We start from the raw sequence: 18,260 nt of genomic DNA on the forward strand, positions 1-18,260 counted from the left end.
GTGTGTATTCATCAAGGAAGAGATATACACATATATGCACTTGTAGAGTTGGAACAGATGAAACACAATTTCAAGCATAGTTAAGCTTTCTGGACAGAAAGTGGTACTAACCAGGGAAAATATAACTGACCTGAATGACCCTGTAGCTTCTGAACAATTTCTTTTGTCTGTAGATTCCAAATATAAACCATATTATCTTCTGACCCAGATACAATCCACTGATTAAAAAACAAGAAGTCAGTACAAAAATATTATTCCACTTAGAAATGAAAAGGAAAACAGAAAATTAATATAAATAGAAATATATATATGCACATATATATATATGTGATAGAAAACAAAAGTTTAACTGACCTTCCCTCCAGTCACCGAAAAGTTAGCAAAAATACAGTATTTTTCGTTTTTATGACCAATGTATGTCTTTAAACACTGAAAAAATTGGAAAAAATGTCTTGTTTTATCAAATTAATTATATCTAACAGAGTCAATTCTAATTTTAATAAATGAAAGGGGGTATAGATAATTGAATTCTTACTAGTGTATTACTAGTACTTATTCAGTAAGACAAATAAAATGGAAGAAAGTATAGGAAAGTTGGTTATACATCATTAGATGTATACCTGGCTTACAAGAGCATTGAGTCTGGCAGGACTTGTACAAATATAAGATGACATTTATTGACACTGCATTATTCTAACAATACAATTTATGTAATCAATAATAATTTTTTACATTGTCATAATACCCTACCATCTAGTGGGTGAGGCATAAGACTACCAGTAGTGCAAAAAGGAACTGTAAAAAAATTTATCTGGATATTAAGCATGATGTCTTAAAGAGGCTTGATGCAGGAGAAAAAAAATCCTCTGCAGTGAGAACAATTGTGGCTTATTTTCCATAGATCTAAGGTGATGCTTAAAATGGGATGGCTCTTGGGTGTATGGATTGAGGATCAGATTCAACGCACTGCACCAATAAGCACAATGGTAATTTTTAAAAAAAGCCAAAAGTTTGTATGGCAATTTGCTGCAAAAGGAAGGTGAAACTTCTTATGAGAACCTTCTGGCAAGTGAAAGCTGGTTTCAGAACAACTTGAATTTGCACGACATGAAAATTGACTGGTGAAGCAGCTAATGTTGATACAAAGGTTACTAGTAAGTATCTTAAGCAGTTGTAAAAGAAAAATGATTGCTGAAGGGGCTACACACACCAGAGCAAATACACAATGCTGGTGAAACTGCACTTTGGAAGAGGCTTGTGTCAGCTAGAAATTTTATTTCTTGAGAAGGAAAAAAAATCAACAACAAAATTTAAAGCATCTAAAAATTGTCTGAGGCTTTTTTATGGGAGGAAAGCCACTGTTGATGTGAAATAAATCCTCTGCTTGTGTATCATTCTGAAAATCCAAAGGTTGCAAGTGTTATGTAAAGTTTAACTTGCCTCTGATTTGGTCTTCAAATAAGAAGGTATAGATTACTAAGAGCTTTTTGAAGAGGTGATTACAAACATGTTCTGTGCAGACAAAAAGTTGCATTGCTCTTTTTAGACAATGCACTAAGCCACATAGTAAACTTAAATGAACTTTCTGATAATGTGAGAGTAGAATATAACCACAACAATACATCTTTGCTCCAGCCAATGGATCTAGGTGTGATAGCTAACTTCATGGCATATTATCTGGGAAAAACCTTCAAACAAAAGCAACTAACAGGGTGAATAAACCTACAATCAGAGACTGCTTGACGAGTGCAACATTATGGATGCTATGGATTAACATAGTTGAGCATGGGATGAAAAATCCTCAACTTTGAAAGATATTTGGGAAAATATATGGTCAAACTGTGTCTAAGAATTTACAAGATTTCCACAAGTAGAAAATCTACATCAAACTCATAAACATATTGTGACACTTGCAAATAATAAAGGGTTTGAAGAAGTCACAGGGGATTATGTGACTAAGTTGCTCGTGTCCCACAGAGAAAGTTTATCTAATGAGGAGCTAATGATGTTAGCACAAGAGCAAACTGAGAATACAGAAATCCCACCAACTCCACTTAATTTGATTGCAAAGAATATTGCTAAAGGGCTGGCACTCACAAAGGAAGGTCTGCAAATTTTTGCTCATAACAACCCTAATCACAAAAATAGCATAAAAATTATGAGCTCAGTTATTACACTGAGCTGTACAAAGAAATGATGCAAATATCAAATAACTTTGGAAAGTTCTTCACCCCTCAAGTTTATATTGATGATGATGGGCTAAAAGATTGTGTCCCTCATCTTCCGGCACCACCATCCCACATACAGTATTCAACAGCTTTTGTGGTAAAAATATACCCTATTAAGAGAATATAATTTGTAATTATTCCTTACCATATTTAATCATCATCATCATCATCATCGTTTAACGTCCGCTTTCCATGCTAGCATGGGTTGGACGATTTGACTGAGGACTGGTGAAACCGGATGGCAACACCAGGCTCCAGTCTGATTTGGCAGAGTTTCTACAGCTGGATGCCCTTCCTAACGCCAACCACTCAGAGAGTGTAGTGGGTGCTTTTACGTGTCACCCGCACGAAAACGGCCACGCTCGAAATGGTGTCTTTTATGTGCCACCCGCACAAGCCAGTCCAGGGGCACTGGCAACGATCTCGCTCGAAAATCCTACAGGAGCCAGTCAGGCGGTACTGGCAACGGCCACGCTCAAAATGGTGCATCTCATGTGCCACCCGCACAAGAACCAGTCCAGGGGCACTGGCAACGATCTTACTTGGCTTGCCGGGTCTTCTCACGCACAGCCCATTTCCAAAGGTCTCGGTCCGTAGTCATCGCCTCGGTGAGGCCCAATGTACGAAGGTCTTGCCTCACCACCTCAGCCCAGGTCTTCCTGGGCCTACCTCTTCCACGGGTTCCCTCAACTGTTAGGGTGTGGCACTTTTTCACGCAGCTATCCTCCTCCATTCTCACCACATGTCCATACCAGCGCAATCGTCTCTCTTGCACGCCACAACTGATGCTTCTAATGTTCAGCTTTTCTCTCAAGATACTTACACTCTGACGGGTATTCACATTGACATTACACATCCAACGGAGCATACTGGCTTCATTCCTTGCGAGCTTACGTATGTCCTCAGCAGTTACAGCCCATGTTTCACTGCCATGTAGCATGGTTGTTCGTACGCATGCGTCATACAGTCTGCCTTTTACTCTGAGTGAGAGTCCCTTTGTCGCCAGCAGGGGTAAGAGCTCTCTAAACTTTGCCCAGGCTATTCTTATTCTAGCAGCTACACTTTCAGCGCACCCACCCCCACTACTAACTTGGTCGTCCAGATAGCGGAAGCTATCGACTACCTCTAGTTTTTCACCCTGGAATGAGATAGAAGTTGTTTCCTGTTTGTTTGCAGTCTTTATTGCACCTGAACATCTGCCACAAACAAAAACTAACTTGCTAGTTAACCTGCCTTTGATGTTGCTGCACCTCTTATGTGTCCATAGCTTGCACCGGGTACATCTTATAGAGTTACTACCTACTCCTTTTCTACATACTGAGCAGGGCCATCTACCTGAAGGGGTTTGTGTTTTATCTACCTTCCTACTTATTAGGATTTTGGTTTTAGCTAGGTTGACTCTAAGGCCCTTCAATTCTAGACCTTGCTTCCACACCTGAAACTTCTCCTCTAGTTCTGATAGTGACTCCGCAATTAGGGCAAGGTCATCAGCATAGAGGAGCTCCCAGGGGCAACCTGTCTTGAACTCCTCTGTGATTGCCTGGAGGACTATGGTAAATAATAGGGGGCTGAGGACGGAACCTTGGTGGACCCCTACCTCTACCCGGAATTCATTGCTGTACTCATTTCCAACCCTCACCTTACTGGCAGCATCTCTGTACATGGCTCGCACAGCTCTCACTAACCATTCTTCTATCCCAAGTTTCCTCATTGACCACCAGATAAGGGCTCGGGGGACCCTGTCAAAGGCTTTCTCCATGTCAACGAAAGCCAGGTACAGAGGTTTATCCTTAGCTAGGTATTTCTCTTGCAACTGTCTCACTAGAAATAAGGCATCAGTAGTGCTTTTACCTGGCACGAACCCAAACTGCATCTCATCTAAATTGATTCGCTCCCTAATTAGTTGGGCTATGACCCTCTCTGTAACTTTCATAACCTGATCTAACAGCTTGATGCCTCTGTAATTATTTGTATCTAAAGCGTCCCCTTTACCTTTGTAGCAGTTGACTATGATGCTGCTACACCAGTCATAGGGTATGACTCCTTCGTGTATCACCTGGTTCGTAATACGGGTGACTAGGCTATAGCCAACACTGCCAGATATTTTGAGCATCTCTGCAGTGATTCCTGATGGGCCGGGGGCTTTCCCAGTCTTCATACTCTTAATTGCTTTATCTACCCTGGTACTATCAACTCGGATAGCTGGTCCCTCTATTGGGTCGACATAAGGCAGGCTCTCTTTCTCCCATTCATTCTCTTTATTAAGCAATCTATCGTAGTGGCATCTCCAGACCTCTTTCTTTGCATCCTCATTTAATGCAAGCGTACCATCATCCATGCGAACACATTTCTCTCCTACAACATCACTATTCTCTCTCCTACACTGTCTTTACATATTGTATTGTCTAAGATTAGAAATTGCTATTTTCAGGCATAAAAATGGGTGTGTTGTTTACAGTTGTCTCAAAAAAAAAAAATAATAATAATTAAAAAAAAAAATCCATTACAATGCAGCATCACTTAATTAACATGAAAATCATGGAAAAATTAATTTCAAGTTATGAGAATTTCATGTTACAGCAACTTTTTCAGGAACACGCTGTTCCCATAACAAGGGGCATTCCTTTATATATATATCTTAAAATTTAGAAAGCTTTTATATATAATAGTGAATTATAAGAATATGAACACATTTCTTCTAGGTTTTCAATGTATGCAAAAAGAGTAGCTTTTTGCTAAGAGTTCAGGCTGTTGCTCCATATAAAAAGATTGACTACTGTTGCACAGAAAAAATTCCTCTTCAGGTTGTCTGACAGGGTGAATTGTCAAACAACATCCAGTTTGTTTAGGGCATCCTTTTCAGATGTGACTATCTCAGAATTGAGGCACGTGAAACCATCAACTTGATTGATGGTGTCTCCTTGATGGTGATGAATCCTTATTGATTGTGATTAATGAACTTGGTTTTACTAGGATTAACAAGTAGTCCAACATCCAAGATCTAGTAGTAACTACTACTAAATTCAGGCCACGACAGAGAGGATGTTCTTGAAGCCAAGGATTTTGAACTTACAGAGATGACATTTACATATGACCTGAGGAAACACAACTAGATCTCAAAATGCAGGGAAACAGTTGCATAATCGAGTACCTGCACACCTGGAAAACTACATTGCATAGAAACAATTGTAGCAATTTTATCTACTCATATACAACAAATGCCTAAATACAAACCTGGAAGTACATATAATATTACTACTGGATAGCACAGGATAAATCTGAAAGTGTGCAAGCTTTATACTGTACTCTACTACATTCCTAACAGAATATACCATAACTATATATATATATACATAGTCACTGTACTATATATATATATATATATACATATAGTCACTGTCTTTACGTCCATGAAAGTATGGAAAAGTGGATGATTATAATGATATATATATCACAATCATCAGGTGGACAAGATGGAGGAAGGTAGCTTCAATCTGGAAACCTGGCTTAAATCCTTGCAGTAGAGTGGACTTTGCTAAAGCCACTCAAAATACCAGGTGAATGTGTTAAAACAGGTGACAAATTAAGTCTGCCAAATAGGCCATGGTGAGAACTCACCATGGCCTACTGCAAGGCAACCAATTAAAGGCTTTTGAAATTTACTCAATCCACAAATGGATGAAAGGTAAATTTGTCTTTGGCATGATTTGAACAGAAAGCACAGAAAGTTGGAACAAATATTGTAAAATATTTTATCCAACATTCTAACCACTCTGCCAAAATTTAAGAGTAATTATGTACTTACCTTTCCTTTGCTGTAGTCCCACAACTTGAGAGTACTGAAAAATAAAATTATCAATCAAATGACTATAGCAATATTTAGTTTTATTCCTAAGATATTAAACAACCATGCAGAAGCTCCCTATGTTATAGTAGTTTGTGGCGACTGGAAAGAAATTCAGCTGATGTTTCTTGCCAAGTGGGCAAAATAGAAAAGACTGTGGCAAATGACAGAGAGAAACACAAGAGAGGATCATATATATGTGTGTTTGTGTGAGTGAGTTTCTATTTCACTCATATTTACTGGTTTGTAATGACTGGTTTCCTGATGGTGTCATTTGCTTGCAGTCCACTATGAAAGCATATCTGGGCTTACTGACATAAGCTATCTTTGCAAACAAAAGGCTCTTTCAACTTATGTCATCTGTTTCCAATTTTCCACATAAGACATGTCCAGGCTGTTTGTTGTTTCATAGACTGGGAGATTATTACCCCACTTAGAAATAAGTAGGGATGGTAAAAACAAAGGCATGCAGCAGCAAAAACACTACCCCAACGTCCACTCATCTGACCTATGCAGCAAGCATGGAGGACACCTTAAAACAATGAAGACATACATACTTCTAAAGCTGTTAAATACAGTCGAAAATGTCCAGTCTGTTATAGAGTCCACTGCACCTTTTGTCTATTAAGTACTTGGTCTAATAGACTCCATTATATTTTGTGTATGTCCAGTATTTAGTCAACCTGCAATCTTCCACAAACCATACTGCACCTTTTGTATAACCAGTATTTGGTCTACCAGAAACAACACCCATATCTTTTGTATCTAGGATCTGGTGGATCTACAATCAGCTGTACCTTTGTATAACCAGTATTTATTCTGCCTGCAACCTGCTTGACACTCCACTTTAACATTTGTGTAACTGGTATTTGGTCTGTCTAGCAGAAAACTTACTTCAGCTTTTGTGCATCCAACTTTTTTCTGTGGCTATGTAAATTGATCATTTTACAGTATTATCAGCAATAATGTGACATAGTTTTGAACAAGGTTCCAAACTGTTTGATACAGCTTACCTGAGTATAGGGATATTTGGTTGTTATTCCTAGGAGGTAGAACAACCACGAAGAAACTATGTTATAGTAGTTCGTGGACATTGGACAGAAATTCAGTTGATGTTTCTAGTGCAAGAAATATTCAAATGGCTAGTGGTAGACGCGGGGCATTATCCAATTGTTAAAAAAATATTCAACAAATAACATTATGTGGTTTGCATACATGTGTACGTGAGGATGCATGTATGTAGGGTGTGTTTCACAGGACTGAGAGGAAGTACCAATAAAACTGTAGATAGGAAGAGGCATAACACATGTGAATGCAGTGAATAGAAGAAAAATGATTACTTATCAAGTGTAGCAGCAAGAATATATTTTCCATTTGGTGAAAATTTCACAAATGATACTGGAGGGTTGTCATCATCTGTAAATATAAATTTAATCCTTATTGTGTGTGTGTATAAATATACAAAATTACAAATATATTTGCCTACCTATGTAACATAGGAATAATGAATAATGAAATGATGCAATAGAAAAGACAAACAAAAGATGCTCCACACATAAACACTATCCAAGATAAATTATAAATTTCTTTTTCAGATAAAAGAAAAAGAACAAAAGATGAATAACAAAAGAAAAAAGAAAAGAAAATATTACTTATGTCTACATTGCCCCTCCCATCCCTTTATTGTTTGCAGTGTCAGTCACTAACTACCTCTACAATATCCTGTTGAGGAGTGATATGTTTTTTGATATTGTGAAAGAGACCTATGAACAAAAGTGTTCATGTCACGATCACCTTTCTAGATACTGAGCAGCACAGACTACATTTTTCAAAGTGTGCATTTGGAAAAACAGCAGTGTTGTCTGAGAGAGATTTGGCTGCTATTTTTAGTGAGTTGAGCAATAATGTAAAGGTTCATTCATTGGCTAGATATGGGAGGTTTGATATCTTCTGTAAGTTCCATCATCATAGTAGCACAACTTGAACCAATAATAAATAAGGAGTTACATTCTGTGTGTGTATTACTGTAGATATATTAACATTTGAACTATTTCAAACTCACATAAGTAAAGAATAATCTTCCAAAATCAAAACTCACCAATTAATGTCTTTAAACACTGTCCTGATGCTGTGTCCCAGATACGACTTGAATAGAGGAGACAAACAAGAAATTAGAATGAGAACAAGAACATGAGAAATACAAAATAAAACATTTTGGTATTCCATAAGCATATTAAAAAATGTTTTCTAGCTTACCACAGTCCATCATAACTACTGGATACAATGAGGGAACCATCTCTGTTAAAATGAACCTATAAAGACAAAATGTTTCTAATTAATTTGATAAACCAATTTTCTTAACCCCCACAGTTTACAAGTGAGGTTGTGTGGTTAAGCTTACTTTCCAACCACATAGTTTTGGGTTCAGTCCCACTGCATGGCACCTTGGGCAAATGACTTCTACTATAGCCCCAAACCAGCCAAAGTTTTATGAGTGGATATGGTAATTGGAAACTGAAAAAAGTCTATTGTGCATGTGTGTGTGTGTTGTATTAGTGTTTCCTGTCGTGAAATGGCATGATTGCTGTAAACAAGAGTCACTGTCATACAAACAGTGCCCTTTGTTTCCAATCTTTTGCAAAAACATGTCTGCCTATGGGGAATATTACCTTACTAGGAACAGATGAGGGTTGGCAACAGGAAAAGCATCTGGTCATAGAAAACTTGTCTCAACAAATTCCATCTGACCCATACAAGTATGGAGAAGTGGATATTAAAACAATGGTGATAAACTTAAATTATGAAAATTAAAAGTAATAAATCATCATCATCACTGTTTAACGTCTGCTTTCCATGCTAGCATGGGTTGGACGATTTGACTGAGAATGGCGAACCAGATGGCTGCACCAGGCTCCAGTCTGATCTGGCAGAGTTTCTACAGCTGGATGCCCTTCCTAACGCCAACCACTCCGAGAGTGTAGTGGGTGCTTTTACGTGCCACCGGCACGAGGGCCAGTCAGGCGGTACTGTGAAAAATATCATTAATATAAAAAAATCTTGAAAACAAAATGTTGACTGAGTCGGTGGTGTAGGAGAACTTCAATACTAAAACATTTCTTACTCATGATTATTTTCTAAGAGTCCCTACTTGATGTTGTTAACACCATGACAACTCTGATCAGAGCAAGCTTATGGTCAAAGGCACAGATCCAATCATGAACAACCCATTTTCTTTAGATACTTTATCTAGAATTCCCTTAGCCAATATACCCTTGTCTTCTTTTGTAAAAGAGTGGATGGGTATGATTTGAAAAAGATTTGCTTGCTATTTCTAGCATATCAAGCAAACACTTAGATCTCCTTGCTGGTCTGAAGCTCTAGTTCTAATTAAGCGAAGGGTATACATACACATTAAAGAAGCATAAATTATCTATAAGTACAACACATAGTTCATAATTATTTAAAATCAGTGTTTCAGTATGGCCTTAGCTGTGACAGTTAAAAAAAGAAATAGTTTCATGGTCACTTAAGTATGTTGTTTGAAATAATAAAGATACTCACAGCTGTTACTGGGTCTGAATGAGCAGGGAGAGTCTTCAAACATTTTCCTGTCTTTACATCCCATATTCGGACACTCTCATCAAACTAGTTGAATTTAGAGAAGAGAGTTAGTTCATAGAAGTAAACTTATTTGTATCATGTATTAAATCTTTACTTTTTGAAGCAGAGGTGTGAGAGAGTGAATGATTAAGTCAGTTGATGACCAATCAACAATGGTTTTTAATTCTTCAACTGATGTTGTAGCAAAATACATATCATTAATTTTGTTTGTCCACCCTAACAATTCATGCGAAAGTGTGAATTTTCAGAAACTGCCCAGTTGAAATCTCTGTACTGTTAAGAGAGATTAATATGCATAGTAATTTTCTGTTAACTATGGGATTGCTGGGGACAGCTGTAGTGATAACATTGCCACAAGAATAAGGAAGGAGATTCTGTTGGCAATAATTTATCTTGTGTTGTAAAAGACAGACATATTAAGGTTGTGTAAGAAGTGTGATACTGGTGAGAAATAAAGCATGCATGATCTATTCAATTTACAATGTTAATTTAAGAAGCAAAGTACAAATGAGCTGAAAGGATTGGCTGGGTATTAAAAGCATACACCAAGTTAATGCATGTAACATGTGCAAAGAGTGTGAGCTTAAGTGCAGCTAGGTATGGCTATTGAATGTGGAGAATCTATGTAATGTTAACATATAGGGGATAGAGATGGAGAAAAGAGGAGAGAGAGATATAACATCATCATTTGATGTATAAAGGAGAATTAACTGTTACTATCAACCCTTATTATTATCATTATTTTTATTATAAGCAGTAGTATTAACAAACTGTGATAAGAGAATAAAAGAAAGAAAAGATTATAACTTACTGAACCAGATACAATGAGGTTTGACTGTGGGTTAAAGTTACAACAAAATACATAATTACTATGTCCTTTTAATGTCTTCATACATTTGCCCTGAAACAAGGGGAAGAGGAAACAACAATCCTGAGTTAATGCAACATTGTAAATATTGGAACTAGACAATACTGAAATAGTATCAACCAAACTAGAAACTACAACAGCTTTGAGATTGCAATTGCAATCATTACAATTAAAGATTTATCAGTCATCCTTTAACTATTGATAACAAAAAAAAAATTATACAATTTACTTACTGAAGTCAGTTCCCATATTTTCAGTGTTTTATCATCAGAGGCACTGACAAGTAGTCGACTGTCTGTAGACCAGGCTACATCTGAAATACCCTGCAAACAATGAACTTTTGATAGTAAGCAATAATGACTGTGAATATAGCATTTAAAATCTATGCAAACACAAACATATACTTTCAAATGTGGCAGAAACATTTTTGATTCTAGCATCTTGAAGATTTGTTATTTGTAAACACTCATGAGTATAAAGAGTGTTAAACAACTTAGGTGTAATGTTGGTATTTTGTACCGTTATTTGCCAGGTACTTAACCCCAAAATGGTCCAGCCTGCCTCACTGTTACTAGGTAGCACAAGAGTAGGAATAACTCCACTACTATAAACAGTGGCAGCATCGTAAAATTGAGAAATGGTTTAACTTGCAGTGTTAGTTATATCACTACAGTAATTAACCTCAACTAAAAAATACGGCATAACTACAGAGTTGTACCCCCCAGACTTTGGAAGGTCATAACTTTCAGAAAAATGAATATTTTTTAATGAAATTTTCTATGTTTTGGAATGGGGGTGGGGGACAATTTTCGGAAATTCCAACAGAGTCCACTTAAATTCTTCTTAACTTCCAGGAAAATTAATATTTTTTCGTGAAATTTTCTACAAATATACCTTGATGTATGTACATTTCGAGCATGTAGGAATTTTGAAGGAAACAACTGCAGGTTATTTTTGAGAAGTGTTCCCCACTCGGTGGTGTTTCGGAGCAAGTCTTCCATAATTGTTTCATTTTTCTCTATTATGTGCGTATGTGCATCTGTAGATTTGTAATGAAGTAATACGCTGCTTCTGTTCTCTTCTACTTCTCTACTAGAAACGTTTACTTTGGAATTTACTTCTATTGAGAAAAAAAAATCGTTTGCATGTTGTTTTTAACGTAAGTTTTCTTATGACGGCTTCTCTTTTCTGCTTATTACTTCATTAGAAATCTACGGATGCACATACGCACATAATAGAGAAAAATGAAACAAATATGGACGACTTGCTCCGAAACACCACCGAGTGGGGAACACTTCTCAAAAATAACCTGCAGTTGTTTCCTTCAAAATTCCTACATGCTCGAAATGTACATACATCAAGGTATATTTGTAGAAAATTTTACGAAAAAATATTAATTTTCCAGAAGTTAAGAAGAATTTAAGTGGACTCTGTTGGAATTTCCGAAAATTGTCCCCCACCCTCATTCCAAAACACTTTCACCGGAAACTTTTGTATATTTGGAATCTACATAATAAATACTATATGCATAGAAAATTTCATTAAAAAATATTCATTTTTCTGAATGTTATGACCTTCCAAAGTCTGGTGGGTACAACTCTGTAGTTATGCCAAAAATACTTTACTATTCTATGGTAGAAATGCCATGGCAGTACTTGACTTTAGATCAGCTTTCACATATTGTATTCAGAGTACAGATTACATGTGATGGCTATTGTGTTAATACAGTTTATTCAATATTAAATTCTTGATGCACAAATGTTCACCAGCTGAACAACATCAGTCCAAGAGAGATAGCCACTGTTAGATGAAGTAAGTGAAACAGGGTGCGCATTGACTTTGTATATAGATTAAAAAATACTAGTAGCAACAACCATTACACAATAATACATTGGACTATTACAGGGTGACAACTAATCATTAAAGTCCTTTAAGAACTCCTTATTCACCACATGTCCTAAGTGGAATCTTTAAGTTAAAGCAAATTAATATAAATATTCTTCATAAAGCAAATAAATAAAATACATCAAATGCAATAAAACACAAAAAATAATACCAGTTTATGTCCACTGATAGTCTTCTCAAATTTCCCATCATATGCTCCCCAAATCTTGACTAATTTATCAGCAGCTGAAATTAAATAGAAATTTTTGTCTAAGACTATTTATTAAACATTAAAAACACCCACCCACCCACCAATATAATACATTTATAAAATATGTACGTGGTCTGATCAATAAGTATCCAGACTGTTACCATAGTAATGAAGCTAAAGCATACAGAGTGAGGCTGCTTGGCACAGATTGGCCTTAAACTTCGCTGTGCATGCACACTAAATTTTAACGTTCTAGCTTACTTCCATTGTTTACAGCTGTGCTTGGAAGTAATGTGTGTAGTGTGTGTTCATCACATTGACCACGACAGAGAAAGTTGAGCAGAGAATCTGCATCAAATTTTGCTAAAAGTTTGGCGGTACTTGCTCAGAGGCCTATGCAAAATTTTCATCATTCTTGACACAATCAAGGAGATTTTGTGTCTTTCTAGTCATCTGAAAGCAGTTTTGGCACAAACTTCGTAGACACACGTCTCATACCCAAATCTTCAGTAATGATGGACTGAACTGAACTGTAACTAATCTGCACATCCTCTGATAATTCACAGATGATGATTCAATGATTTCCCCTCACAGCTGCACACACATCTGTGATGTTTTTCTCAGTTCTGCTGGTTGCTGGTCTCCCAGAACGTTCATCACAATCGACATTTTTTTGGCCATCTTGGAAACCTCTGAACCACTCGTACACTTGTGTGTCGCTCATACACTCCTCTCCATACACTTCCTGCAACTTTGTGTAGGTCTCTGAGCAGGTATCGCCATGACAACTTTCTCTGTCATGGTCAATGCAACAATCACATGTTACATTACTTTGAAGAACTGTTGTAAACAGCGGAAGTGAGCTAGAACTTGAAAACTTAAAGCACATGCAGAACAGAGGTCAAGGTCAATCTGTGCCAAGCAGCTTCACGCTGCGGGCTTTAGCTTTGTTACTATGGCAACAGTCTAGATAATTATTGATCAGACCTTGTATAATACAAGAGACAAAGATTTATAAAATTAACTTCATGCTACATTTGATTTCTAGAATATAAATCTTAAGTTTGGAGTGATCAGGCAAACAGAGTAGATAGGCTTTTATTTTTTCTATGGTAATCTTAAAGAATCAATCATCAATCAATGAAGAATTTAGGGAAGAAAACTTACACGAACTAGCTAACCATTCTCCATTCGGACTGAACTTGACTGAAGAAACTGCTTTGGTGTGACCAGCAAGAGTAAATTTTAGTGTATAATTAGGTTTCTACAAGAAAATGTAATTAGAAAGAATTTATTATAATTATGATTAGAAATCTTTCACAAACCAATTTCATCACAGTAAGAAAAAGAAGAATTTAACATCAGTTTAATAAAATGTTATTAGCTCATTATATTAAAGAACATGAAAACAAAATCTCCCAACAAGGTTTTCATAATGAAACAAAACCTATTTTCTGCCAAACTGAAATAGTGAGATTGAAAGAAATTGGGGCTGCATTGTTTTGATAAGAAATAATTCTAACACTTCATTTGTAGAAATTAGTATATATAAAATAGAATACAGCAGTAAGTGTAACAGAATGAACACATCTGGCTTAGTTTAATGCTCTCGATAAAGACATTAATGTCAGAATGCCCTCTCCTCTGTTTATGTTAGCACAGACTGGGAGGTTCTAAATAGGAGGGAAAAAAAGCTATTCTTTTACTTGTTTCAGTCATCAGACTGCAGCTTTGCTGGGGCACTGCCTTGAAGAATTTTAGTTGAATGAATTGATACCCAAGTACTATTTTAATTTTAAGTCTGGTACTTATTTTATTGGTTACTTTTTTGTCAAACCACTAAGTTATGAGGGATGTAAATACAGGCTCTAAGATGTATGCACACACACGTCAGGTTTTTCTCAATTTCTGTCTACCAAATCCACTCACAAGGCTTTGGTCAGCCCAAGGTTATAGTAGAAGACACCTGCCCAAGGTGCCGTACAGTGGCACTGAACCCAGAACCATGTGGTTGAGAAGCAAGCTTTTCACTACACAACCTCACCTGTGCCTATTGGATATTACACTATTTTTTCTTTTTCAAAGTTAGCCAATTTTAAATGGAGAATGTTATTTTAATTAGGTTCAGTGCAGATACAGCTGTGTGATTAAGAAGTTCATTTCCCAACCACATGGTTTCAGGTTCAGCCCCACTATGTGGCACTTTAGACAAGTGTCTTCTACTATAACCCTGAGCTAACAAGAGCCTTATAAATAGATCTGGTAAGCAGAAACTAAAGGAAACCTGTTGTGTGCATATGCATGTGTGTGCATGTGTTCGTGTAAGTTCATAGTTCCCTTCATCTTCCTATATGTTCACTGATTGTAAACAATGGCTCACTGTCCATATGGTTGGTGTCATTTGCTTGCGATCCACTGCAAGCAAATGTTGTGTGACCTCTATAAACAAAAGATTCATTCAAACTGTGGTATCTGTTTCCAGTTCTCTGCATAGCTATGTCTGGACTGTCTTGTTTGCTGAACTAGAAGATTATTATCATCATCATCATCATCGTTTAACGTCCGCTTTCCATGCTAGCATGGGTTGGACGATTTGACTGAGGACTGGTGCAACCGGATGGCTACACCAGGCTCCAATCTAATTTGGCAGAGTTTCTACAGCTGGATGCCCTTCCTAACGCCAACCACTCAGAGAGTGTAGTGGGTGCTTTTACGTGTCACCCGCACGAAAACGGCCACACTCGAAATGGTGTCTTTTATGTGCCACCCGCACAAGAGCCAGTCCAGGGGCACTGGCAACGATCTTGCTCGAAAACCCTACAAGGTCAATCAGGCGGTACTGGCAACGGTCACGCTCAGGATGGTACATCTTATGTGCCACTCGCACAAGAGCCAGTCCAGGGGCACTGGCAATGATCTCACTTGGCTTGCCGGGTCTTCTCATGCACAGCACATTTCCAAAGGTCTCGGTCAGTAGTCATCGCCTCGGTGAGGCCCAATGTTCGAAGGTCTTGCCTCACCACCTCAGCCCAGGTCTTCCTGGGCCTACCTCTTCCACGGGTTCCCTCAACTGTTAGGGAGTGGCACTTTTTCACGCAGCTATCCTCATTCATTCTCACCACATGTCCAAACCAGCGCAATCGTCTCTCTTGCACACCACTACTGACGCTTCTTATGCTCAGCTTTTCTCTCAAGATACTTACACTCTGATGGGTATGCACATTTACATTACACATCCAGCGGAGCATACTGGCTTCATTCCTTGCGAGCTTACGCATGTCCTCAGCAGTCACAGCCCATGTTTCACTGCCATGTAGCATGGCTGTTCGTACACATGTGTCATACAGTCTGCCTTTTACCCTGAGTGAGAGTCCCTTTGTCACCAGCAGAGGTAAGAGCTCTCTAAACTTGGCCCAGGCTATTCTTATTCTAGCAGTTACACTTTCAGCGCACCCACCCCCACTACTAACTTGGTCACCCAGATAGCGGAAGCTATCAACTACCTCTAGTTTTTCTCCCTGGGATGAGATAGAAGTTGTTTCCTGTTTGTTCACAGTGTTTATTGCACCTGAACATCTGCCATATACAAAGACTAACTTTGTAGTTAATCTGCCTTTGATATTGCTGGACCTCTTATGTGTCCATAGCTTGCACCGGGTACATCTTATAGAGTTACTACCTACTCCTTTACTGCATACTGAGCAGGGCCATCTACTTGAAGGGGTTTGTGTTTTATTTGGAAACAGGTAGGGATTGATTTGTAGGAAGAGATTGATTTTAGGAAGGGCATCTGACCATAGAAAACTCTGTCCCATACAAGCATAGAACAGATGATATTAGAACAATGATGATGATGAGTATGTATTCATCATCATCATCATCATTGATGAATATGTATAATGCACACCTCTAATTTTGGGCTATGAAATCCCAGAAAATCTCTCAGTATATATTTACTGACATTTCTTTAGTGTTAAGATGTATAGAAAAGAAGTGCTTAACCAGATTTATTATAACTGCTGTCTAAAATCCATTGTAAAAGTTCATACATCCTAAATGAAGCAAAAATCAAATTTAAAAGTGACTTCTGAACTTTTGTAATGGAGGCTTAATCCTTTTACGTTTAATCTGGCCATATATAGCCCAAATATTGTATCTGTCTTATGTTAAAACTGACCAAATCCCATCTCTCACACCTACTCTACAATGTTTTTCTAAAAATATACAAACAGCTTGCTTACCAACCACATGGTTCTGGGTTCAGTCCCACTGCGTGGCATCTTGGGCAAGTGTCTTCTACTATAGCCTCGGGCCAACCAAAGCCTTGTGAGTGGATTTGGTAGACGGAAACTGAAAGAAGCCCGTCGTATATATGTATATGTATATATATGTGTGTTTGTCCCCCCAACATTGCTTGACAACTGATGCTGGTGTGTTTACGTCACCATAACTTAGCGGTTCGGCAAAAGAGACCAATAGAATAAGTACTAGGCTTACAAAGAATAAGTCCTAGGGTCGATTTGCTCGACTAAAGGCGGTGCTCCAGCATGGCCGCAATCAAATTACTGAAACAAGTAAGAAGAGTACATCATTGAAATCTTGAAGCTACAAAATAATGTGTGATTCATTCAAAACAATGCAAATAAAAACAATACACATGACAAAGAAATCTGAATGCTAAAGGGTAAAAAGTATACCAGCTGTAAAATCATCAACATTAAGTAAAACTTTATTATTTTTCAAAAGTGCTTTTTGCATCAGAATCTTAAAAAACAAACAAACAAAAGACCACCTATTATTTAATTTCAGTGGACATAAATTATGTTGGCATTATAAGTATCTTTCCCTTGGACTAATGTATCCAAGGTCCTAGTGTCACACAAAGTTCCACAATTTCATGTTGATAATCCCTGCTCTTATCTATAGAAAATTTACTCTTATAAAAGACTGCTGTCAAATGGTATTAAAGATATTATATCTCAAAAGAGAAAAGTTGTTTTTATTGTGACCATCGTTCAGTTACCATATCATTCTTCCCGTGGACAGGTTAGAAAGTCTTGCTGCTTTGATGGGATGTCAAATCCATGTACTGTATCCTATATAGCCTATTCCACAGATCAGAAGTATGGTACAAAAAAGGATAATAGTTTGAAACCAGAATCAGCAAACTTAGTAGTGCAAACTGGAAACAACAATGCTATCATTAGAAGAAACGGATTTAAAACTTTTGGATCTTGTAGACTAAAGCAGACCTAAATTTGAGCCAAATGAAACAAGTAGAGCTGGGGCAAGGCAGGGACAATAAATCATCACTAGTCATTGCCTCTGTGAGGCCTAATGTTCAAAGATCATGTTTCACCATCTTATCCCATGTCTTCCTGGGTTTCCCCCTTCCACTGGTAGAGATTGGCACTTCTTCAAACAACTGTTCACATTCATCCAAGTCATGACCATACCAATGCAGCCGTTTCTCTTGCACACCACATCTGATGCCTATCGTACATGCACACTGACATTGCACATCCAGCAAAGCATACTAGTTTCATTTCTTTCAAGCTTACGCATATCCTTAGCAGTCACAGCTGTGTAGCATGGATGTTTGCA

At 37.6% G+C, this 18,260-nt stretch overlaps 1 protein-coding gene across 9 annotated transcripts in view; it reads right to left on the reverse strand.

Moving 5' to 3' along the window:
- The window catches only part of LOC106875273 (WD repeat-containing protein 5), a 39,008-nt gene that overhangs the window by 1,227 nt on the left and 19,521 nt on the right, over window positions 1-18,260 (reverse strand). For all 9 annotated transcript variants that reach the window (XM_089348051.1, XM_089348044.1, XM_089348048.1 and 6 more), the window contains exons 4-14: window positions 13,824-13,920; window positions 12,618-12,691; window positions 10,795-10,884; window positions 10,505-10,594; window positions 9,634-9,717; window positions 8,329-8,384; window positions 8,171-8,217; window positions 7,413-7,488; window positions 6,034-6,067; window positions 355-429; window positions 131-218 (exon numbers count right to left, since the gene is read on the reverse strand). In XM_089348051.1, the coding sequence (XP_089204177.1) occupies window positions 131-218; window positions 355-429; window positions 6,034-6,067; window positions 7,413-7,488; window positions 8,171-8,217; window positions 8,329-8,384; window positions 9,634-9,717; window positions 10,505-10,594; window positions 10,795-10,884; window positions 12,618-12,691; window positions 13,824-13,920 (811 nt within the window). The remainder of the gene's footprint in view (window positions 1-130; window positions 219-354; window positions 430-6,033; window positions 6,068-7,412; window positions 7,489-8,170; window positions 8,218-8,328; window positions 8,385-9,633; window positions 9,718-10,504; window positions 10,595-10,794; window positions 10,885-12,617; window positions 12,692-13,823; window positions 13,921-18,260) is intronic.

The sequence above is a fragment of the Octopus bimaculoides genome, chromosome 2, assembly GCF_046866305.1.
Source record: "Octopus bimaculoides isolate indiv1 chromosome 2, ASM4686630v1, whole genome shotgun sequence".
Classification (NCBI taxonomy): domain Eukaryota; kingdom Metazoa; phylum Mollusca; class Cephalopoda; order Octopoda; family Octopodidae; genus Octopus; species Octopus bimaculoides.